At 41.9% G+C, this 25,116-nt stretch overlaps 1 protein-coding gene across 1 annotated transcript in view; it reads right to left on the bottom strand.

Annotated features, from left to right (window-relative positions):
* l3mbtl1 (L3MBTL histone methyl-lysine binding protein 1) overlaps positions 1-25,116 on the bottom strand; it is an 89,716-nt gene that overhangs the window by 51,162 nt on the left and 13,438 nt on the right. The window contains exons 4-7 of the mRNA XM_078555109.1: positions 24,859-25,009; positions 9,908-10,058; positions 8,247-8,394; positions 6,079-6,193 (exon numbers count right to left, since the gene is read on the bottom strand). Coding sequence (XP_078411235.1) covers positions 6,079-6,193; positions 8,247-8,394; positions 9,908-10,058; positions 24,859-25,009 — 565 coding nt within the window. The remainder of the gene's footprint in view (positions 1-6,078; positions 6,194-8,246; positions 8,395-9,907; positions 10,059-24,858; positions 25,010-25,116) is intronic.

The following is a 25,116-nucleotide window of genomic DNA, read 5'->3' as shown; positions in this document are numbered from 1 at the left end:
AACTTCGGTCATATTCAGGCCACAAAGACTGGAGGGGATTCTATGATGCTCTGAAATCTATCTATGGCCCCAGTTTACTAGTTCATCACCAATCCTCAGTATCCACAGGTCAATACTCCCATAGAAAATGCCCAAATTCTGGAAAGATGGGCAGAGCATTTTAACCACATCCTCAATCGGCTTTCATCCATCAACGACGAAGCAATCAACAGGCTACCACAGGTTGCCATCAACTACTCTCTTGATGACACTCCCATGTTGTTAGAAGTAACGAAAGCTATCAAACACCAGTGTCTAGCAGCAAAGCTCCAGGAAATGATGCTATCCCAGCTGAGGTCTACAAGGCTGGAGGCCAATGCCTGGACAAGAAGCTCAGTGAAGTAAAAGCAAGGAACCAACCCACAAGAATACAAAGATGCCTCCGTTGTCCACCTGTACAATCGGAAAGGAACCCACCAATCATGCGACAATCATAGATGAATTCCACTCTTCTCAGTTTCCAGCAAAATCTTTGCCAGAAACCTTGTGAACTACTTAGTCCAACATCTCGACCAGGATCTGCTATCAGTGAGTCAGTGCAGTTTCAGAAAAGGTCCGGGAGCCACTGATACAGTGTTTGCAATTAGACAGCTCTCGGAGAAATGCCAAGAGCAGAACATGGACCTCCAAACCACATTCATTCAACTGATTCCTGGGATGAGGGGGGTTGTCCTATGAGGAAAGGTTGGACAGGTTGGACCTGTATCTATTGGAGCTTAGAAAAATGAGAGGCGATCTTATTGAAACATATAAGATCCCGAGTGGACTCAATAGGGTGGACGCTGAAAGGATGTTGCCACTTGTGGGAGAGACTAGAACCAGGGAACAGTTTAAAAATAAGAGGCTTCCCAGTTAAGACAGAGATGAGGAGAAAATATTTCTCTCAGAGCTCCCTTCCTCAGAGAGTGATGGAGGCAGGGTCATTGAATATTTTTAAGGCTGAGTATGATAGATTCTTGGTTGACAAGGGAATTAAAGGGTATAAGGGTAAGGAAGGAAAGTGTAGTTGATGCCACAGTCAGATCAGCCATGATCTTACCAGATAACAGAGCAAGCTCGAGGGGTTGAATGGCCTACTCCTGCTCCTAATTCATATGTTCGCTTGTTTGTATGTTTGTTGACCTGACCAGCCTCCGACACAATCAGCATGAGGGCCTTTGGAAGGTAATGGAGAAATTCAGCTGCCCTGTGAAATTTATAGAAATGGTCTGACAATTTCATGACGACATTCTCACGCATGTCCTGGATGATGGTGAGTCTTCTGACCCATCCCTAGTCGCTAATGATGTTAAACAGGGTTGAGTGTTAGTGTCAATCCGCTTCAACATGTTCTTCTCTGCCATCCTCCCTCATGCCTTCCATGATGGTGATCCTGGCATTGAAATCAGATATTGCATATACGGGAAACTGCTCAACCTGAGACAACTCCAGCCAAAGACCAAGGTCTCCAAAAACATACTTCACGGTTTTCTGTTTGCTGAAGGCTGTGCACTAGCTGCCAGTTGCGAGCTGGACATTCAATGTAACATGGACTTGTTCTCCAATGCATGCAATGTCTTCAGCCTTATGATCAACACAAAGAAAACTGAAGTAACATCCCAGCCTGCTTCAGGAAAGCCCTATCTCGAGCCCAGGGCTTCAGTCCATGATCAGAACCTGTCAGCAGTGGATAAGTTCACTTACCTTGGCAGCACACTCTCTTGAGCTGTCTATATTGATGAAGAGACACATGCAAGATTTACCAAAGCAAGCATAGCTTTCCGTAGACTTCAAATATCACTCTGAGAACGAAGAGGAATAAATCTGCCTCGCAAACTGAAAGTCTATACAGCAATAATCCTGCCCACTCTGCTCCATGCATGTGAGACTTGAATTGTGTACCAAGAAGCTGCCTTACCAAGAAGCTCAATCACTTTCATTTGAGCTACCTTTGGAAGCTTCTGAAGCTCAGATGGCAGGACAAAATACCAGACACTGAGGTGTCCACCCAAGCTGGCATGGCAAGCATCCACACCAAACTGAGACAGTCACAACTGGTCACGTATCCAGAATGCCCGACATTCGCTTACCAAAGCGGATCTTCTATGGACAGCTCAAGTCTGGTGTGCGCTCTCATGGGAGTCTAAGAAAGCTCTACAAGGACAAGCTGAAGGCTTCACTTCTGAGTTTTGATACCCGCTTTGAATCCTGGGAGAAGTTTGCCAAGGATGGCTGGCGCAACCAAAAAAAAAACCAGTGCGGCCTCCTCCAAAAGCAAGCGCATATCAGCGGCAGAGGGAAAACTTAAGGAGAGGAAATCCCAAACCAGCAGCCTGTCCAAAACTCAATTGTCTGAGGTAGCCTATCCAATTTGCAGCAAAACCTTTTGGGCACGTTTCAACCTCAACAGTCACCTACATAGCCACCAGAACCCTACCAAACAGCCCAGATGATGAATATGGTCATCTTCACCTCAAAGGACAAACAAGACTGAAGGACATGGGCACATAATCTGAGCTAAATGTCAGTGCAATATTGGGGGAGTGCAGCATTGTTCAAGGTACCATCTTTGTAATAGGACATTAAGCCTAGGTGCTGTCTGCCTGTTCATATGCATTTAAAACTTCCTTTAAAACACTTTCAGAGAAGAGCAGAGAGTTCTCCTGGTATTCTGTCAATATTAATCCTGCAATGTGGTTGACTCTTAAATGCCCTCTGAACAAGGGCAGTTAGGGATGGGCAATAAGTGTTGGCCTAGCCAGTGATGCCTAAATCCCATGGACGAGTAAAAAGAAATAATATCACCAGAACAAATTAACTACTCATTCAACTGATTACTGTTCATGGAACTTTGCTGAGACCAAATTGGAGGATGCCTTTACCTACAAAACAGTGACTACACTTAAAAGTATTTTAATGGCTGTGAAGGGCTCTGAAGAGACCTGAAGATAATAAATGCTCTGTAGAAATCTTCGTAGCACAAAATATCACTTAAACAGGCTTGTAAACTACAGTGACCAATTGAAGAGCACAAGTGTGGCTTGCCCTCCAATCTTCTCTTATTTTAAGAATGTGTCTCCCTTCCACTTGGTGCCAACCTCTGATTTCTCAGCTAAGATTGAAAATATTGTTATGTATGCATTTACAAAAGTGTAATTTTGTCAAGCAGTATGCTGGACTTCAAGCCCGTTGTGACATCATAGTATTCGACAGTCTGCATTTGATAAATAGCACAAATTAATAATTAGGGGAGGATTTCTGGTTCCTGATGGGGATGGGAACGGAGGCCGGCAGGCATTAAAAAATAGCAGCGCTGGTCCACATGCCTGTTTCCCATCAACATTCCTGGCATCGGTGATTTTCCTCAGGACAGGGAAAGGCAGGACCCAGCAACATGCTCACTTTGGAGTTGAGGACAATTAATGTTGTTGACGAGCTTATTGTCAGCTCACTGAGCGCCAGTGTGGGATTTTAGTGAGGGCGCACTGGTTGCAAGCCGGATCAGGGACATGCCTGGTGCATGGAGGCAGCAACACAGCAGGGAACCAGTCATGGCCATACCATGATATTAGGTAGGCACATAAATGGAAGCTCTCATCCACTGACACACATGTGCTATTAGGTGTGCAGAGGTTGTGGGGAGAATGATCTGCCCATGCTCAGGCAGTGCAGGGTGTCATCACCCTCCGGGCATTGCAGGGGCATACGAGGAGGTGGTCAGCCTTCCAGACGTTATTGGGAGTTCAGCAAGGAAGGCAAACGCTGGCAACAGGACACAATTCTCAGGGATTAGATCCAGTGGTGCTGAGCATGTTAAGCATCCTCAGCAACAGAAACTGACATTCGGGTATAAAAAACGCAGAGCAGAGGGACGAGAAGCAAAAAATGGCAACAGAGGCTGTAGTCTCTCTGGGCTCTACCTGGACATGTCAGAGAACCAGTTCCACAGGAAACAGTGACTCTCCAGGCAGATGGCCACTGAGGTTTCCACCTTAGTCATGGAAGATCTCACACATCGCAGCACTGCTCCCAGTATCCATCAAAGTCACTATGGCCATGAACTTCTGTGCCCCTGTCTCCTTTCACTGGGTCTCAACAAGGTGCCATCAACATCAGGAATCACTTGATCCAGGCATGGTTCAGCTCAGCTCCTCTAACCCAGGAGGATGGCATGGTCTGGAACACACTTTCATCTGCCTGTAAGAGCATTTCCATTGAAGACAAAGGCTTGAATAGATCCACTCTTACAGCCAGTGAATGATGCACATAGAGTCATAGAAATTTACAGCATGGAAAGACCCATTGTGTCTGTGCTGACCAACAAGTAGCCATCCAGCTTAATCCTGCTTTCCAGCACTTGGTCTGTAGCCTTGTAGTTTTCCTGTGTCAGAGGTTTTACAGTTCCCCTACAATGACCCTTTCTTCCCTCATTACCCCTTCCCTATTTTCCCAATCTCACCATTAAAGAATGGAAGCTTGTAAGTCTGGCGCCATGTCCATATATATAGTGTTCAAAAATGAAAAGTGCACATTTACAGGTAAGGCAAAACGCAGTGATCCACTTAGTCCTCTCCCCGATGCAGTGGCCTCCACTCTTGGCCAGTTCTATACAGTGTTCCCCTTGTAGCCTCAGATGAGGTGGAGGCAGCCTGCTCATGTGTCTGCTTGTGGCTGAGATGCACATGGCGGTCGGCCTCATCATGGACGTGACAGGGCGGGTACATCCAGAGGCTGCTGTACTGGCGTCAATGCCAGGATAACCTCTGTCACTGGACCCTGCTGCAATGATAGTTCCTCAGTCAGAGGGGTCCAGGAGGCTGGTGATGGTGAAGGCGGCTCATGAGAAGTGGCACCTTCACCTTCCTCAGTGACTGCCTCAGCCATTAGCTGGCACTCCGGATGGCTGGAGGAGACCACCAGCTGCAGCACAACTGGTATCCACTCTAAACATCTCTGTGCCATCAGCGCCCCTGACCAGTCATTGCTACAAAGCAGTGCATGCATTCTGTACATGTCAGGACACTGCTCCTGCAACCACTCCGAGTGCTGGCTTATATGCCTCTCTATGAGGTTGGCCACTCTCTCGAAGCTCATGCGTTCCAAGCCATGGTGGTGCACATGAGCTGAGTGGACATCTCCATTCTCACCGCATGACCACGCACTGGACCTAGTTTCTATGGAACACACTTCTGCTGCTGACGGCCTCAGCCACCTGCAGCCATGACAGATAGGTTTGGGCGGGTGGCCTTCTCATTCCACCCTCTAGAAAGAGGACTTCCCTCACCACCTTTCCTGTCTCCAAACAAGCCCTGAGGTCAGCATTGGAGAATTGATTTCAAGCTCATTTCAGCTGATCAAGGTCTTTTTCTTGCATTAGTGGTTGCTGGTCTCCACTGAATTCCAGTCACTATTTACTTCTCATCCAACCTTACAACCTCAATTATCCCCTGCATTGCCCCAATTCTGGCCTCTTGTGCAACCTCCTCTATTACCCCCGCACCAGCTCCAACCCCCCCACAAATTTGGGCACCCCACCATTGCTGCTCTGCTTTCAGCCAGCTATACTCTGGTATTCCCTTGCTAAACTTCTCCACTTGCCCCTCTTCTTTTAAGAATCTCCTTAGCACCCACCTCTTTTGTCATTGGTCATATTCTCCTGGTCTTACTCAGGATCTATTATTGTAGATTATGCTCTAAAGTATCTTGGGATATTTTCTTGCATCAAATGTGCTTTAGAAATGCAAATTGTTGTCACATGTTTTGTTCTCATACTAAATCTTATGTACATTTTGGCTTGTTAATGCAGTTGAGAAGACAGTTGAGGGTTCTATGGTCTGCTTGATTATGACAATCGAATTACTGCCTGCAGTTTGATCTAGAGGTACTTCTATTTGATGATGAGGGCTCTAATAGACTTGAGTAACGTTGGTTCAGTTAAACAAGGAATAATGACTTATCAAAATCTGAAAAAGCTAAACACAAAGTAAACTATTTTGCATCTTTGTTAAATTGGATTAATTTGTTTTAAAGGGACACAGGTCATTGAAACTCAGAACATACTCGGTCCAGTGACTGTGTAACTGGGTTCATTAAGTCGATTTTGTCTAAATTCCATGTGACTGTTGTCAACCACGAAGTGATCTCTGCTATTTTTTAAGTCTTCTTTTCTCTCGTCCTGTTGTGGAATTCAAAGAAAAGTCAGATTTAGGTTTTGTCATATTTGGTAATTTTTTCAATTTGAAGTTCAGATTGCAGGCCTTTAGATTGAAGCATGCCATAAAATTCTTTACATAGGCACAGATGTGACATTATAATTCAGGAGTTAGCCCCTGATTTGTATGCAAAACACAATAAGGCCAAGTCAAGGGGAAGCTTCCCTCAGAAGGCCATGTCACAACAGGTGAAGTATAACTTCAGTCTATTATGAAATAGGTTTAAAAAATGCTCAGGTAGTTCGCTGAAACTCTTCAGTAATTCTTTGAATTTAGTACTGAATCTTTTGAACATTTTGAACTGAGGATGATCCTACCCTTCGTTGCCTACCATCAGAAGATAAGCACTGTGGAGCAGAGGTCTGAGAATCTGTGTAGTGACTCGTGGACAAGAGTTCTCTTCTGGTAGGTAAAATTCAATTCACAGTTTATGGAAAACTCTGGCCTCACAATCTACACATTTGTATTCTGTAGCCTAGCACTCTACAGCTAATCTCCAGGTAGTATTTTTAAATTTTAGTTTCAATTTTTTTTTGTATTACAGCACAATAATAAACAGCTAGATCTTCAGTGAATGATATTAGTAGTCCACAGTCCCAAGACAAATCCACTAACAACTAACCCTTTCTTCGGTCATCTGACCTGATAGCTTTAAAGCGAACCATGAGGATAGGTGCACAGGCTGTCACTGATCATTGTGATGGCTGACCATTAAGGGAATCGAAAGGGTGGAGGAGGAGTAACTATTTCCGCTAGTTGGGAAGTTTAGGACTAGGAAGCATAGTCAAAAAATTAGGGAAACACATCTTGATACAAAAGGGGTTTGGAATTCTCTTCCACAAATGGCAATTGATACCAGGTCAATTGTCAATTTAAAACGGAGATTAATAGATTTTTGTTAGCCAAAGGTATCGAGGGATATGGGACAAAGGTGGGAAATGGAGTTGGTTTGCAGATCAGCCATGATCTTATTGAATTGTGAGAGAGGTCCAAGGGGCGAAATGGCCTGTTCCTCTTCCTATGTTCCTAAGAATAAGAAAGTTTGACTCTTGCTTCCAATTTTATTTCCAACCCAATGGGTAACCCTAAAGGCCTTGGCACTTGGTGGAGTTTAGATTGCAAATTGCTCCATGTCACTATACATTAGTACTCTAGTGTTCAGTTCCTTTGGGGCACAGCAATTCAGTAGATAATGATAATTGGCTCCACTTGTAGACTTTTACCTACTGTAGGTTATGGTATGAATGTCACATTAAATTTATTAACAGGAATTTTCTAAGAAATCAGATTTCTCCATATGCCATACACAAATCTAAGTTATTTTTTCTATGTGCAATGACAAGTAGGTAAATTATTACTACTGGATTTCTCAAACAGCGCCAGTTAACAGAAAATATGAATGAGGTTGCTATCGTATGGGGTGGGGGAGGGCAGCAAAAGTCTGCTAGAGACACTGTGTCAGTACCTGAACAAAAATCAGAATGGCTGCTATGAAATACAGGCATAACAGCAAGGCAACCTTAGAGTTGAGTACATCATGGGATAGACTTGACAAATTTATGTTCTGGGCACAGAGCTTCATGTGCATTTTTGACGTGTCGGGAATTCGGGTGTGGAGGTCAGAACGTCCTGTAGGATTTTCGATCTGTTAAAATTAGCGGGTGCAAATGCCTGCAATGCTCTCAAAATGCCATTCTGGCAAGCAAAGCTCTTTGCTGGGAGTACAAAATATATTCTCACAAAAAGTGCAGTGTACATATGCCATGTGTATACTAAATGTAAATAAAGAGAAACATGCTGAAATGTTTAGGAAAAAGCATCATAAAGAGACCAACTAACATCAGCTACATGTAGGATGCTTAGAATTTCTCAGATTTATTTTTAATTAGCACTTTTCTAATTGCAGAACAGTAGCATGTTTTGCATATATTTGAAGGTATTCAGAAATGCTTAAAAATCCAAGGTTTTACATAAAAACAAATTACATCAGTTAATTATTGCATCAAGCATACCTACCGCCTGCTCTGACTCAGTTAATTCATAATCATATTCTTCATCTGATTCTGAACTAGGGCTTAGGCACACTTTCCTTTTTCTCTTTTTAACACGTTTTAGTATTGCTCCAGCACTCCTCTTGACTGCTGCACTCCCCATTCTGAGTGACCTATTTATTAAACAAAGGGGATTTGCATATTTTTGCCATTATCGTATAAACATATACAGAGGTACAGAAGAAATTGAGCTGTTTAATTGAGATTGTTAAAATAAGCAATCATATAACAAAGCAAGTTGATTAATTCCTAAAATATCAAACATGCTCATTCATATCTTAAGTTCTATATTTAACCAGATATTAAACAACATAATTTTAGCTAGAAATCTGTTTCACATATGCACGAACCTCTGGGGAAAGAATCTTCTCAGTTTAAGCTTAGTAAAGGACCTTATCACATCTCAAATCTCCTCACACCCAAATTACTCGGAATACATTGACTTGCTATAAAGACAAAAACTATAGCTATTATCCACAAAGAAAAGTACAACAAACAACTAGGCAATTAAACATTTAATCAGTTTTTGGTAGCAATGGTTGAGAGAGAAGGACCTATTCTTCTCTGAGTAGTACTTTGGGATTTTTAACATCTACCTCAATAGAAAGGAACACCTCAATTTAACAGCACTTCAGTATTACATTGGTACATCAGTTTAGATTGTGAGCTTAAACTCTGCATTTAGAACTTGAACCCTAAACCTCTAAGAGATGAGAGGGCTACCAACTGTTAATTTTCTGTTCATTCTGTCTTATTCGATGAGGACAATTTAAGTTTAATGACCTATTTACCCCCACAATGCCCCATACATCTCAGAATTTTAAGGATCTGAACTATACTCTCTCTTAATTCCCTTTCCTTCATTGAGATCAAATTCAATTTTGTGAGTTTCTCCTCAACAATTAAGTTTAAATGCTGACATCATCAGGGTTGTCATGGTTACAGCTAGCATTCATTTAAAGAGAGCAACTGCACAGCTGCTTGATTTATTTTTCAATTGCCAGCAGCCTGCTGGAAAATATTTCTAGTTGGGCTGTGATCTCAGTATATGAAATTAATCCTGTGCTGTGGAGCACATGCTTTCCCTTGCCAGTATATAAAATCCTTGAAATGTTCCAAGGAATTGAGTTTTTCTTAAATTTTTACAATGGTACCTCAAATTTCAACCTTTCCATTCTTAGCTTCTGTGATTATCCATGAGCCTGGCCATCAGAAGTCAAGACTTCAGGTTGAGTGGCATCATTTTACTCTGGGGTTGGAACCCAAGGCTGGGTACTTGAAGTACATTTTGTTCTGAATTCACTGGGCTACACCTTTGGGCAGATGGGGTCAGGGAATCAGGTCCTTTTGTTGGCACTGGGCCTACATACAAAAAAATGCACTGGTCTGCAACTTCAACTTGGGCCAGGTCTATTATCCATACGGGTTCCACTTTGGACTGGGTGCAGCCACATGACCAGCTAAAGTCAGTGATGTTGAGGTTTTCAATCATCTGGCATTTTTCTTTATCAATCAAGTATGCCCTACCATTATGGTGCAAAATTAAGGATTTATTCTAGCTAATATCAAAAATGAAAAGATCTCCTGTATATTAGCAAAGGGTAACTTTATATGTAAACATCTTACTTCTCTTTAAACTGCCGTAGGCAAAGCTCACTGCAGAACCTCCTATTGCTTCTGACTTCATTCACTGTATAAGAGTGACCACAGTTCACACAGCAGCAGGCACTTTCTACATGTGGCAGCTCATTCATGTAAGATACGCCCGTCCGTTTCACTGCAGGGAAGAAAGAATGCGATTTAAAAAATTATTCATTAAAAAAACACTCTTCTGATAAATGGTCTACTCTTGATCATCAGCAAAGTGTTGGAAGATGTCGATTTCAAGCGACACTTACTCAGCAATAACCTGCTCACTGATACTCAGTTTAGGTTCCACCAGGGCCACTCAGCTCTTGACCTCATTACAGCCTTAGTCCAAACATGAACAAAAGAGCTGAGCTCAAGAGGTGCGGTGAGGGTGATTGCTTGACATCAAGGCAGCATTTGCCCGAGTGTGGCATCAAGGAGCCCTAGTAAAAGCGGAGTCAATGGGAATCAGGAGGAAAACTCTGCTGGTTGGAGTAATACCTAGCACAAAGGAAGATGGTTGTGGTTGTTGAAGGTCAATGATCTCTGTCTCAGGACATCACTGTAGGAGTTCCTCAGGGTAGTGTCCTTGGCCCAACCATCTTCAGCTGCTTCATCAGCTCCATGATAGGGTCAGGAATGGGGATGTTCGCTAATGATTGCAGTGTTCAGTACCTTTCACAACTGTTCAGATACTGAAGCAGTCCTTGCCCGCATGCAGTAAGGCCTGGACAACATTCAGGCTTGGGTTGATAAGTGGCAAGTGACATTGCACCATAAATATGCCAGGCTTGGAACAAGAGTGAATCTAATCAGCTCCCCCTTGACATTCAATGGCAACACCATTGCTGAATCACATTTCAACATTTAGGGATTATCATTGGCCAGAAACTTAACTGGGCCAGCCATATAAATACTGTGGATACAAGAGCAGGTCAGACGCTAGGAATCCTGTAGCAAATAACTCACCTCCTAACTCCCAAAAGCCTTGCTACCATCTAGAAGGCACAAGTCAGGAGTGTGATGGAATACTCTCCACTTGCCTGGATGAGTGCACCTCCAACAACACTCAAGAAGCTTGACACCATCCAGGACAAAGCAGCCTGCTTGATCGGCATCCCATCACCTTAACTATTCACTCCCTCCACCACTAGTATACAATGACAGCAGTATGTACCATCTGAAAAATGTGTCGCAATAACTCGCCACATCTCCTTCAAAAGCTTTGTCCCAACCCCGCAACCTCTAGCACCAAGGACAAGGGGACACGCATGTTGCCACATACATGGGAACACCACCGCCTGCACGTTCCAACCCAAGCCACACACCATTCTGACTTGGAAATATATTGCAGTTCCTTCACTGCCATTGGATCAAAAAACCTAGAAATGCCTTTCTAACAGCACTGTGAGTGTACCTACATGAGATGGACTGCAGCGACTCAAGAAGGCAGCTCACCATCCCTTTCACAAGGGCAATTAAGAATAGGCAACAAGTGCTAGACTCACTAGCAATGCTCATATCCCATGAAAAGATTTTAAAAATGAATTGAGAACCTAGTAGCTTTGTAACAAAGTTGGTACAATGAAAAGCTTTTTGTAAGTTTGATTTAATGTGAGCAACAAAAAATTCTCTTGCCTTCCCTCACATAAACATCTTACTATGAGACAATCTTAGATGTTAGGCAGAAGCATTAGGAAGTTAGGTCACTTGCATACTATATAAATGGCTCTCCACATATCTGTTGTAGCATTTCTCAAATGTTTTAACATTAAAGATGTTCAATAAGAAATGTATGTATTTTTTCCCTTAAAGAAACAAAATAACACATGTTTTACATTGATGGACATTTAAACAGCAGAAGTAGCTACAAATATCAGTTTAACTATCATTTTTATAGGACCAGAATCAACTACTCCTTTAATTAGAATCAGCTAACTAATTAATTTGAACTCTATTAAAATAACTCTGCATTTATAAGCAATAATCAAAGTTTTTCTAATTAAGCAGAAATGTAATGCTACGTAATTAAAAAACATGGTTCCAATTAGTTACAAGCTCTTCGCTGAATAATCAAATAATAGACATATTAAAAACTAATTTCTTAATTAGAAGCAGATTTATTTTTATTTCTTTTCATCTCACTCCCCCACCAATCACCCCAACAGGAGGAAGGTTCTCTTTGTGTACTGCTTATAACAAAATTGTGACTCTATTCTTTAGAAATGTGTTTATATCTTTGCTATAGCACACAGCAGAAATCTCCGCATGAGCTCACAGTGAGAGAATAATAAGGGTATAAATGTACATCCGACCACCAAAAATGCATCCTGTAGTACAGCCACTGGCCCACCAGTAGTTATACTTGCCCCAACTTGATTTAAATTATCCCATATTCTGCATCATTTCATAAGTAAGTGGGAGGATTTTGTTATATGTGGTTTTCTAACCAAGAGGTTCAGAGGCAAAGAGTCTGAACAGTAACCATTTATTGTAGAACATAACTATGTACAGATATACAAGACAGTAGGCTTCTTCAATCCTAGCCATGAGTTATATCCATTCAGATTACTTTTTTTTATTCATTCATGGGATGTAGACCATTACTAGTTATGTGACTCACTTTACATCATCATGTGGGCGGTACTGTTTCCCCAGGCCCACATTAACCCTTTTCAGTCCTGAACACCCTAATACTACACCACCACCCCACGCCAAGTCTTAATCCAAATATATTTATGTTTATGTTTACATGCTAGCCCTTCTCCCCCCAAGTCTCTGACTTCGCAAGTTTAAATGGTCTGGAGATTTCACGACTCTCCCTGGTCATGTTCTTTTGAAACTCCGAGGATTGGTAGTCTCAACTTGGATTTCTTTGTTCTGACTTGGCTGTTCTTCAGTAGAAGCTGCAATATTTGGTATTTTGCTTGTTTGAGATTCAACACTTAATCCTTTTCTTCCTCTCCTTGCTGTTGTACTTTTCCTTATCAATAGTTTCCCTTTCATGGTCGGATGTCATGGGTTCATCCCTTTCTCTACATTGAAGGTGTTCCCTATCCTTGTTCATTGAATTGACGCTGGTTCTTTTTAACAATCTCGGCTGCCATGCTTTGCCTTTAAAGCAATGACTCCATGTAGCCCCTGGTGCCTGAAGTTTAGGGGAATCCTGATTGTGGCCTCCTGATGTGAGGAAAGTGTTTGATTAACATCTTGCTATCTCGCCAATTGCAATAACCCCGATGTGATAGGAAGGTCTGTATCCTCTAACATAGAAGAGGTGGATCTCATCTGATTCAGTTTTGTTTCTAGTTCTGAAACTATTTGGTAATTTGCACCCTGGGCCACCAATCCTGGTGGATGGTTTGGTGTGGATGCACTTACTATGGGGTCAATATTGACAGATGAATGCGAGATTGTACCAGCATCTCCTGTCACCTGGGTTTTGACTTTGATCCTCTCTTGACAATTCACTGATTGATGAAGAGTCATGGTCGCACTCAGGTACTCGTTGATCCAGCTGGTCCGTTTCCTCTTCAGGCTGGAGAAGGTGACCTTCACCTGTTTGGGAAGGAGCTGGAGCCTCAGCAAAAAGCGTCAAATATTCTGAACTGAAGTCCCAGTTGAAATCATCAGCGCTGTTGGACGGTTTCAGGGTCTCCAACTTGGTACACTCAATGACTGTCCTTTCCTTGATGTCTTCTGCAGTTTTGATGAGGTTGAGGGCAACACAGGCATCTCGGCTCAAGGGAGAAAATTCTCAATTGTAAATCAGATGTAGCGTCTCCAGTATTGCCTATTCCCGTATTGGAGCATTCTAGAAGTATGCTATTAACTGGTAGTCTGATCCCTCCCGGGCCATTTAATGGTGCGTCTATTGTCTGCAACCAGATGTTGGCTAGCCACGGTTCTCTATTGGACAGGACTGTCACACTTGCTCCTGTGTCTAATTTAAAACTATCAATGTGCCCATTGACGCATATGTCAGCAATCCAGAAGGTATATCTGGGATCTTTAATCTTGCCTAGGAAGCACTGCTGTTCTTCAACTTGGTGTGACTCTTCTATTTTGTTGGTGGCTTTTTGTGCCAAGATTCACTGGTGATGCTGTGTATGTTTAGACATTTTTGATCTGCACATTTTACCAAAGTGTCACAGCCTTTTACAGTGAAAACATTCTGCATGCTTGCAGGACACTGTTCGTGCCTGTGAGGCTCTTTGGTGCCACAGCACTGGCATGGTTTAATTGCCATCTTGAGTTTTAATTTTAATTGGTCTTCTTTGCCCTGGAGTGTCTTTGCATTTTGTTGTTGAATCAGCTGTACTGCCATTGGGGTTGTTCTGTACCATCAATTATCTTCCCCTCTCAATATTGCTCTATTTTGCTGATGGACCTCAGATTGTCTGACAATTGCCTTCTTCAAAATTAAATCTTCTTTGGATTGAGGCAAGTCAGAAACAGTATTGTCAGTTACCCCAACTAATATGCGGCCTCATATCAGCTCATACTTAAGATCACCATATTCACAGCCTTCAGCCAACTGATACAAATCACTGATGAAGGTGTCCACAGGTTCTCCAGGCTTTTGGACCCTTCTACTAAACATTGCTCTTTCCAAAATGTTGTTACTCTGTAGGTTAAAGTAACTGTCAAAGGACTTATGACCTCTTCAAATTTGTCAGATGATTCCTTAATGCCTTGTCTGGCTATCACATCATCAGCAATGTAACCAATTGAATACAAATATGTATTAACTTACTCAGCCTCTGATTTATTATTTAATCCTAATGCAATTCTGTATCTTAAAAATCGCCTCCCCCATAGTGCCCATCTGGTCTGGCCCTTCCACCTGTCCAAATCGTTCTGGCAAAGTAAATTTTGAATTCATCACTGTTTCCAGCTCAGGAGAGGCTTGTCTTGAACTTTTAAAATGGTGTTACAATAATTGAGTTTCCCCACACTGATTGGGGCTTTACCAGGTATGCCCCGCAGTTACTGAACCGTTTCAAACCTTCTGCGAATCCCTGGAAAAATTGGTAAAATGGTATATTAAGGCCAGTTAGTTACTTTGCTGTCACTGGAGGATCGAATTTAGTGGCTTTTTTTCTTTTTTTTTCATCTCGCGGTGTTGTGGCACCGACTCTGGACCCAGGCTGCAGCGTGCCTCAAGCCGCACACTGAAAAACGTACCGTCTCCCAATGCTGCCCGGTTACTGCGCCTTGTTTAGAAACTTTTTAAAGCCTTTGTTAAAGTTTGCTCACCTTCTATCATTGCTAGGTTCTTTGACTCTGCTTTATGATCAGGATTTTCAACAAACCTCCACGTGCTATGCTGAAATCCTTCTCGAGCTGCATAGTTGACTTCTTCTCTGCCCCCCAGTCTCCACGTCTGTTGTGGGGCTTTTCTTGCGATTTGCAACTATTTCATTGAAGTCTTCTATTTTGGTGCATTGTTTTTCAAGTCAGACTGCAGATTTCTCAATTTTTAATTTTGGAGATTTCGGGGTGCTTCACCTGCTGCCGCCATGTTGCATGTTGTTGTGGTTCTATAAGGAAGAGGTTCAGAGGCATAGAGTCTGAACAGTAATAGACTCAGAAATTTATAGCACAGAAGGAGGCCATTCGATCCATCATGTTTACACCAGTCAACAAAGATCTGACTACACTAATCCCATTTTCCAGGACCTAGCCCATAACCCTGGAGGCTGTGGCAACATAAGTGACTATCTAAATACTTCTTAAATGTTACGAGAGTTTCTGACTCAACCACCCTTTCCGGCAGTAAGTTCCAGACTCCCATCCTCTGGGTGAAAGAATTTCTCTTCAACTTCCCTCTTAGCCTTCTACCTCTTACCTTAAATCTGGTTATTGACCCCTCTGTTAATGGAAAAAGTGCCTTTACATCCACCCTATCTATGCCCCTCATAATCTTATACACCTCTATCGGATCTCCCCTCAACCTTCGCTGCTCTAAGGAAAACAACCCCAGCCTGTCCAATCTTTCCTCATAGCTCAGATCCTCCAGCCCTGGCAGCATCCTGGTAAATTTCCTCTGCACCCTCTCCAATGCAACCACATCCTTCCTATAATGTGGTGACCAAAACTGCACGCTATACTCCAGTTGTGGCCTAACCAGCGTTTTATACAGTTCCAGCATAACCTCCCTGCTCTTGTATTCTATGCCTCGGCTAATAAAGGCAAATATCCCATATGCCTTCTTAACCACCTTATCTACCTGCCCGACTACCCTCAGGAATCTGTGGATATGCACACCAAGATCCTTCTGATCTTCAGTACTTCCCAGGGTCCTACCATTCATAATGTAATCCCTTGGCTTGTGCATTCAAGTGCATTCTTCTGGGCTGAATTCCATTTGCCACTGCTCTGCCCACCTGACCAGTCCAGTGATATCCTCCTGCAGTTTACGGCAATCTTCCTCACTATTTACAACCCTACCAATTTTAGTGTCATCCACGAACCTCTTGATCATACCCCCACATTTAAGTGCAAATCACTTATGTACACCACAAACAGCAAGGGCCCCAGCACCGAGCCCTGTGAAACCCCACTGGAAAAAGACTTCCAGTCACAGAAACATCCTTCTACGATCACACTCTGCTTCCTGCCTCTCAGCCAATTTTGGATCCAATGTGCCACTTTGCCTTGGATCCTATAGGCTCTTAATTTCTTGACCAGTCTGCCATGAGGGACCTTATCAAAAGCCTTACTAAAGTCCATGTAGACCACATCAAATGCATTACCCAGTCCTCCACCCTGATGTCTATGCCTGCGTTGTCCTTTTCCATTGTGAAAACTGATGCAAAGTATTCATCGATGACTGTACCCACACACAGATTACCCCTATGGTCCCTAATTGCCCCTACTCTTTCCTAGTTGTTCTCTTGCTCTTTATATATTTTTAAAAAAAACCTTTGGGTTTTCCTTTATTCCACCCACCAATGCTTTCTCATACACTCTCTTAGCTTACCTAATTTCCTTTTTAAGCTCCCCGCTGTGCTTTTTATGCTCCTCCCGAGACTCTGCCATATTGAGCACTTGGCATCTGCCATAAGTTTCTCTTTTTCCCTTAATCTTAACCTTTATGTCCCTAAACATCCAGGGTTCTCCAGGCTTGCCCCCCCACCCCCAACTTTGTCTTTATGGGAACATATTTGCCCTGTGCTCTTGCTATTATCTCCCTGAATGCCTCAAACTGGTCTGACAGTTTTATCTGCAAGTAGCTGCTCCCAGTCCACTTGGGCCAAATCGTATCTCATCTTAGTAAAATTAGCCTTTCCCCAGTGTAGAACTTTTATTCCTGGCCCAAACTTATCCTTTTCCATAACTATCCTAAATCCAACTGAGTTATGGTCACTATCTTGAAAATGCTCCCCTACAGATACACCTTCCACTTGCCTGGGCTCATTTCCGAATATTAAGTCCAGAGCTGCACCCTCCCTTTTTGGGTTTTCTATATCCTGGCTAAAAAGGTTCTCCTGGATGCAACTTAAGAATTTTGCTCCCTCCCTAGCTTGCACACTAAAACTGTCCCAGTTAATATTTGGATAGTTAAAATCCCCTACTATTACTACCACTAAAATAACGAGACTTGAGGAGAGAGGTGAAAACAGCAAGACTTCAGGAGAGAGAGATTAAAACAGCGAGACTCAAGTAGGAGTAAGGGTAAAATGAAAGCAAGAGTCCATATTCTATTTAGTTAAGACGTGTCTGGGGAGCTCAGTCCCGTGATTTGCACATCCTGCGCTATGTGACAAATCCTAGACGCTCTTGGTGGTCTGGATGACCATGTGTGCAGGAGGTGCCTCCGACTGCAGCAACTCAAGCTCTAGGTTTTGGAGCTTGAGCAGCAGCTGGAGGCACTACGATGCATTCACGAGGCTGAGAGGTTTGCGGAAAGCATGTTTCAGGACATGGTCACCCCGCAGCTTAAGGAAGTGCAAGCAGAGAGGGAATGAGTGACCGCCAGACAGAAGAAGGGAACCAGACAGGAAGTGAGGGAATCCCCCGAGTGCATCTCGCTCGCAAACCGTTTCTCAGCCTTGGAAAACAGTGAGAGTGAAGGTTCCTCTATGGAGGCCAACCAGAGCCAAGGCCATGGCACTATGGGTGGTCCGGCTGCTCAAGGGAGGGGAGGAGGAAGTGTGTGGAAGGGCAATAGTGGTAGGGGATTGTTAGTTGACAGGCGCTTCTGTGGCTGTAGATGTGATTCCAGGATAGTACGTTGCCTCCCAGGTGCCAGGGTTAGAGGTGTCACAGAACGGCTGCAGGGCATTCTGAAGGGGGAGGGTGAACAGCCAGAGGTCGTGGTCCATGTTGGGCCCAATGACATAGGAAGAAAGAGAAATGAGGCCTTGCAAGCAGACTTTAGGGAGATAGGTAGGAAATTGAAAAGCAGGACTTCAAAGGTAGTAATCTCTGGATTACTCCTGATGCCACGCAGTGGTGAGTGTAGGGACAGAAGAATAGAGCAGATGAATGCGTAGCTGGAGAGATGGTGCAAGAAGGAGGGCTTTAAATTCCTGGGCATTGAGAACATCTCTGGGGGAGTTGGGGCCTGTACAAGTTGGACGGGTTACATCTGTACAGGAACGGGACCAACATCCTGGTGGGGAGGTTTGGTAATGCTGTTGGGGTGGATTTAAACCAAATTGGCAGGGGGATGGGATCCTGAAAAGTAGTTCAGAGGGGAGAGAAGCTGAGATGGAATTAGAAGTTAAAACGCTAGTAAGTGAGTCTGGAAGGCAGAGGAAATATTGGCTAGATAAGAAAGAAGTGAGTTTAGCAAGGCTAAATGGATTATATTTTAATGCAAGGGGCCTGAGGAATAAGACAGACAAACTGAGGGCACAGATAGGCATGAGGGAGTATGACCGAGACTTGGTTAAATGAAAGGCAGGATTGGCAGTTCAATATTCCTGGTTATAGGGTATTCAGACGAGATAGAGAGGGGGATAGAAGAGGAGTGGGTGTTGTAATATTGATCAAGGAATCAATTATAGCAGTGAGGAGGAATGATATCTTGAAAGGATCATCAAATGAGGCCATATGGGTAGAAGTAAAAAACACAAAAAGGGCAAACACACTGTTGGGTGTATACTCTAGACCCCCAAACAGAGAGAGATAGAGGATCAAAATGTAATCAAATTTCAGAGAAGTAACTATTTATTGTCGAACCTAACTATATACAGATATACAAGACAGTAGGCTTCTTCAATCCAAGCCATGAGCTATCTGCATTCAGACTATTACTAGGCACGTGACTCCCTGTAGATCATCAAGTAGGTGGTAGTGTCGCCTCAGTTCCACATTAACTCTTTCAGCCCTGAACACGCTAATACTACATATTTCTCCTGATTCCTATGTATACGCAAAATTGTCTAAATAGCAGAAAGTTTTTTTATCGTTACTCAAGCAATTGAGTTCACTATATGTAGCAAACACAAAACATTCCTACGTGTTTGTAACATTATAAACTTAGCTAAAAGACTTTCTCTAATTGCTATGCTCATCATTTTGCTGACACATTTAAGCTGTCTACACTCAAGATGTTTTAGCTAGAACAATACAGTGCAGCGAGAGGAAATTTCCATCCCAGGGTTTAGACAAATAACCTGTTCCCAGGCATCTGCTTTTGCTCCTTGAACTAATGAACAGAATAAGTAACAGGGGAACAAGGGCAAGCTCAATCTCTTTTCAGGGAATGTACTGTTTTCAGGGGAAGTACTTCATCATCAACCATGGACTATATATCAAGGATCATTGAGGAAACCGGCATTCTATAACTACATTTTGAATTGCAAACACTTGCAAAGAAAGATTTTTTTAAGCTCTTTAATTTATCGACACACATGCAAACACATGTAATTGTTTTTGATCATTTAAATAAAAATCTCAAGAAAACCACACTGATGTCAAAAGCAAATTTTTTTTTCATGTATTCTTTCATGGAATGTGGGCACTTGTTGCACATCCCTAATGGCTTAGTAGGCCATTTCAGAGAGTAGTTAAGAGTAAACCACATTACTGTGGATCTGCAGTCATATGTAGACCAGACCAAGTAAGGACAGCAGATTTCCTTCCCTAAGTAACATTAGTGAAGCAGTTGGTTTTTTACAACAATCGATGATAGTTTCATACTCACCATCAATGGTCTACTAGGTTTATAGTTCCAAATTTATTATTTGAATTTAAATGCTACCAACTACTATAGTGGGATTTGAACCCACATTCCCAGAGCATCAGTTTGGGCCTACTGGATTATTAGTCCATTGACATTACCACTATGCCACCATCTCCCCTTAATTACAGCTAGAACCATAAAATATAGTGCATTGACTGCACAAATGTGACACATAAGCCAACAATTTTAAAATCAAGCAACCTACAAAATCTTTATTTGTACAAATTCGTAATTTGCCACCATCCTGCTGCCCCCACCTACAGGTTACAAAAGTTTATATGAAAATACAATGAGTGCATTCTGGTCAACTGCACTGTCCAGAATGACCTGATTCAGAAATATCATAGGAATAGGAGCAGGCCATTTAGCCCCTCAAGCCTGTTCTGCCATTCAATGAGACCATGGCTGATCTGCAGCCAACTCCATCTGTCTCCTTTGTTCTATACCCCTTAATACCATTGGACGACAAAAATCTATCAATCTTAGCCTAGCATCAACTACCGTTTGTGGAAGAGAGTTCCAAACTTCTACCACCCTGACTTTCCTAATTTAGCCCTGAAAGGTCCGGCATTATACCCCCTAGTACTAGATACCCTAACCACTGGAAATAGTTTATTCTCTATCTATCCTATCTGTTTCCCTTAATATCCTGAAAACTTCAGTCAAACCACCCTTTAGCTTTCTAAATTAGTACAACTCTCGTTTGCGTAATCTCTCCTTGTAATTTAATCCTTGAAGTATCATTCTGAAAAACCCATGCTGCACTCCCTCCAATGCCAATATATCCTTCCTAAGGCAAGCATGGTGCCCACAACAGCTCACATTTCTCCAGGTGTGAACTAACCAGGGATTTGTATAGCTGGAACTGTTGCAGTTATTACGATCTGGTTAGGGACCAATAATTTACTTTTAAAGTAGGCAAAGTTTGAAATCCCAGATACCCACGAGGAGAATAAAGCCACAAGATTCCATCATTTTAAACAAACAAAATAAAGTTTACTATACAAAGTCAGAAAAGTAAAACATTCTCCAATATCTATCTTATAGTCTACCATTCAGAACTAACATGAGGTAAATATGGATTAACAGGCAAACTGTGGTCAAACATACCACACTGCACATTAAATGGTAGATGCGATCAAGACAGATCCCATGGATTTCTGAGCAAGCCACTCAGCTGTCGGTGACCACTGTGGGTCACGCAATCTTGTTATTTTCCTATGAGCGATAATTTCAAATTTCTTACACTCTTCTATATATTTGTATTATAAACCAAGGAAACTCCATTGTTCAAAGAAACTAAAATAAGAATTCTGTTTGTGACTTGTTGAAATATGCAGCTTAACTATGTGATGAATATCTAGTTTATGGTTCATGTTAATATTTTAGAGGTCTCCCTCAAAAAGGATTTCAACTCTTCACTTTTGAAGATCTAGTTGCTGAATTCCCTCAAAAGCCCTTCAGACCCGAACTGCCTCAATGACCGCTCACCTCCAAATGGTTCAAACTCTACTCCTAATACTGCATTCCACAGGATTCACAAAGCTGTATTCTTGCCTCTAATTAACAGCACAATTCCAGCTCTTTTGCAGACCGCTAACTTCACTAAGCTGGCATTGCTCCCTGGCTTTCTCCGAGCTCCACTCTCCTGGCTGCACCAAGCTATAAATGGTTGGCTTCTCTGAGCCCTAACAACGTCCAGCACGGAACCAGTGACCTTCCGCCATCTTCTTAGATCCCCAGGACTTCCCCTTAGCCCAAACTGCACCAAACAGCTCAGAGGGCTTCTCTATGAGTTGCAAACCACATCAAGATCCAAACTGAAACCAACAGCTGCACCAAACAGCCCCAGGGCTTCTCCCAACCCTAACTTTCTGGAGACTGCTAACAGCAGCACCTTTTCCATATGGAACCTCTTCCCCTTTTGTCTAACGCTCAGATAAATTGAAACCAGAGAACCCTCTTAAGTTCCATCCATCTCCACAACGACATAACCCTTTAGGGTTCACTGAATGCTTTTAAACTAATTTAGCTCTAATTCCCAAAACAAAACATCCCTCTGGACTGCACTTCTTTGCAAGCAGTGTAGACATCATGACTCCAGTTCTCCAGTTAAGTAAGCCCCCTGTTGTTTTAAAGCTCCCTCTCTTCTATTTTGACTCTATCAAACACAAATGGGTAACCTTCTGAACTGCCATTTTCTTTTAGGTGTTCTGGAAATCCCTAAGGCCCAGAATTTTAGTTACCTTACCTTCACAACAGCCTTCCCAGAACTAAAAATTACCTCTAAAATATTAACGTGAGCCATGAATTTGAACCATGAACTAGATACTCATCACATAGTTAAGCTGCATATTTCAACAAGTCACAAACAGAATTATTATTTTGTTATATTTGAACAATAGGCTTTCCATGGTTTATAATACAAATATATAGAAGAGTGTGAGAAATTTGAAATTATCGCTCATAGGAAAATAACTACAATAGGTCTATTCCCTTATTAAATTCTCAGCCTGGTGAAAACTTTATTTTGGGCAAATATTCTTATTTTAGCTCTGTTCTTTTGTCCAAATCTACCACCATATGTCATGCAAACTTATGAAAAAAACGACAAAGGAAAGATTATCAAACACATCAGTGTTTAACCTGTCTGTTCTGCAATGCAAACTTCTACAACTCTCTCCCTAACTAATTAGAGGAAATGGTTCTTTGTACACCAAACAAAAATCCTTATCTTGAATAATCTCAATGTTTTCTGAGTAAATGCAACAGCAAAATGTTTAAACAGAAACTCTATACTGAATTATAATACATTATTTCTGACATAGTTAATAACTTGGTGAAAGTCAAATGTTCTCTAAACTGTTTACATCCTCTTTTTATTGGCAGTTTAGAAAGTTGACTATCTGCGGAACTTTAGTAGGAAAGTTCCACAAGGTCACCCTTAGCATATCAGAGTGATGTCCCAATATCCCCCTTCAAGATGATTAGTGAATTTACATATATGTGTGCAAGCACAGCAAATAGATAAATGACATGCTGGAATAACCATGACCCATGATATTACTAAATATTTTGCTATGTACCAATGTCTCTATGTATGTGGTTGAATTCACAGTGCACAGCAGTGGATTTAATTGGGTTATCACATATAGATGGAGTAATACAGCCACGTTCTTCTTCTTCTTCCACCTCTTTCAAAGAACTCACACAGGCACAATGGGTCTAACTGTCTCTTTCTTTGCTGTGTAATTCTATGATTCTTCCTTCTGTGTATTCTGAGAGTATGATGAGGGAGGTGAAAGAACAACGCCTGTGAACCAATACTATAGCCAAGAATTGGTTAACTACATTTGCTGCTGCTTTTTGAGTTTTAACACCTTCCTCAACTTAATTTTGAGCTGCAATCTCGTCCTCCTCTGGAATCATGACACGATGGTCATCTTGAAGACATGGATGCAGTGGAATAATGCATGGAGATATGAGGACATGATTTTATTCAAGTGATATTGGACTTCTGCCATAGACTGAGGACTATATCGCAAAGAAACTATTCAAGAATTGTAAACAGCTTAAGAAGCAATTGGTTATGGACCACAAATATGTGTTTTAAAGGAACTGCATATGTATAAAATTGCAGTACATAATATACAACATGCAATGATAATACTTGAGACTGTTATATACGAACAGAACTTGGTTCTAGAAAACCATTCAACATTGACTAGAATCAACAGAGTCTAAGTTAGATCATTGTTTCACAATATGGAGTGTTGCAGCTATACTTTCTTCTTGTCAGGCTATTTGTTGTCCTTTGGTACTTTGGTGTCTAACATTGCCACCCTGACTACAAGCAACCTTTTGTCTAGTTAAATGTTAGATATCCTTTAAATAATCATTCCTCAACCATAATAATTGCTTCTTAAACTTAATTTATATTTCTTCAGTAAACACTTTTCTACTCACATGGTGAAATTCTTGTTTTGCTTCTGCTCTCTATCTTGTGTCATTCATTTTCTGCTGGTAGCCAGTTGTACAGTATAAAAAAGCATTCATTTTCACAGGTAAGGTAGCTTATTTCCGATAATTAAGATAGAACTTAAATTAATTATAAATGACTCCCAGTTGTATTAATTCTCCATTGAGAGAGTCTTTAGTGTTGTTATGGCAAATAATATAGCAGGAAATGAGTGATGGTTCAATAAACTTATCCACTAGATAACTGAGGCTTGGGAAAATTATTGGTCTCTGGTGGTTGGTCTAGCATTAGACTGTTACAATTGGTCTCCGTACCCCTAGGGAAGGAAAGGTTGCCCAGGACTCCCAATCTCTATCTAAGAGCTCCTGCTGGAATTGTATATGTATGCAGGTTGAATGAAGGTACAAATGGACTCAGCTAAAATGTTCCTTTGCCTATTGTGGTAGAATTGGCTGCTGATGCTCACTGTTGAGGCTCAAACACAAACAATGACACCTGGATGGCCCTGCCACATATGAACCTGTCTTTAGGGGCAAGAGGAAAATTGTAAAAAGAGAAAAGGGCCTGGCGTTTTCTCACCTTCCACTTGCAAAAGAGTCTAACACTTACCTAAAAAGCTAACTGAAGAATGATTCCCAAAATGTGGAGCATAAAGTAACTAAATTCACTGTATAGTTAGACTGAATACAATGGCATTGATTGCATTACTGCTAAATTGACTTTAAGCTGAAATCAGAAGCACCAATACATATCCCAGTGGGTATATCTTACATTCATTGGGAATGATTGTATTCCAGTCAGCTACATTGCAAGCATCATTCTCAGCTTTCTCTGTGGTCTCTACAGATACCTCTGTCATTTGCTCTGTCACAATACCTTCTGTGCTGACAACCTCCAGGACGCCAAACTCATTCAGTCGGAACTAAAAAATAAACAATGCATTATTTAATGCTCATGCAAAAATAATAACACAGGCACTTAGAAAGCTATAACAAATGGCACTAATTACACAATATAATGGCATTTTTT

This window comes from Cetorhinus maximus, chromosome 13, assembly GCF_964194155.1.
Source record: "Cetorhinus maximus chromosome 13, sCetMax3.hap1.1, whole genome shotgun sequence".
Lineage (NCBI taxonomy): Eukaryota > Metazoa > Chordata > Chondrichthyes > Lamniformes > Cetorhinidae > Cetorhinus > Cetorhinus maximus.
This window is presented reverse-complemented; position numbering and strand designations above follow the sequence as displayed.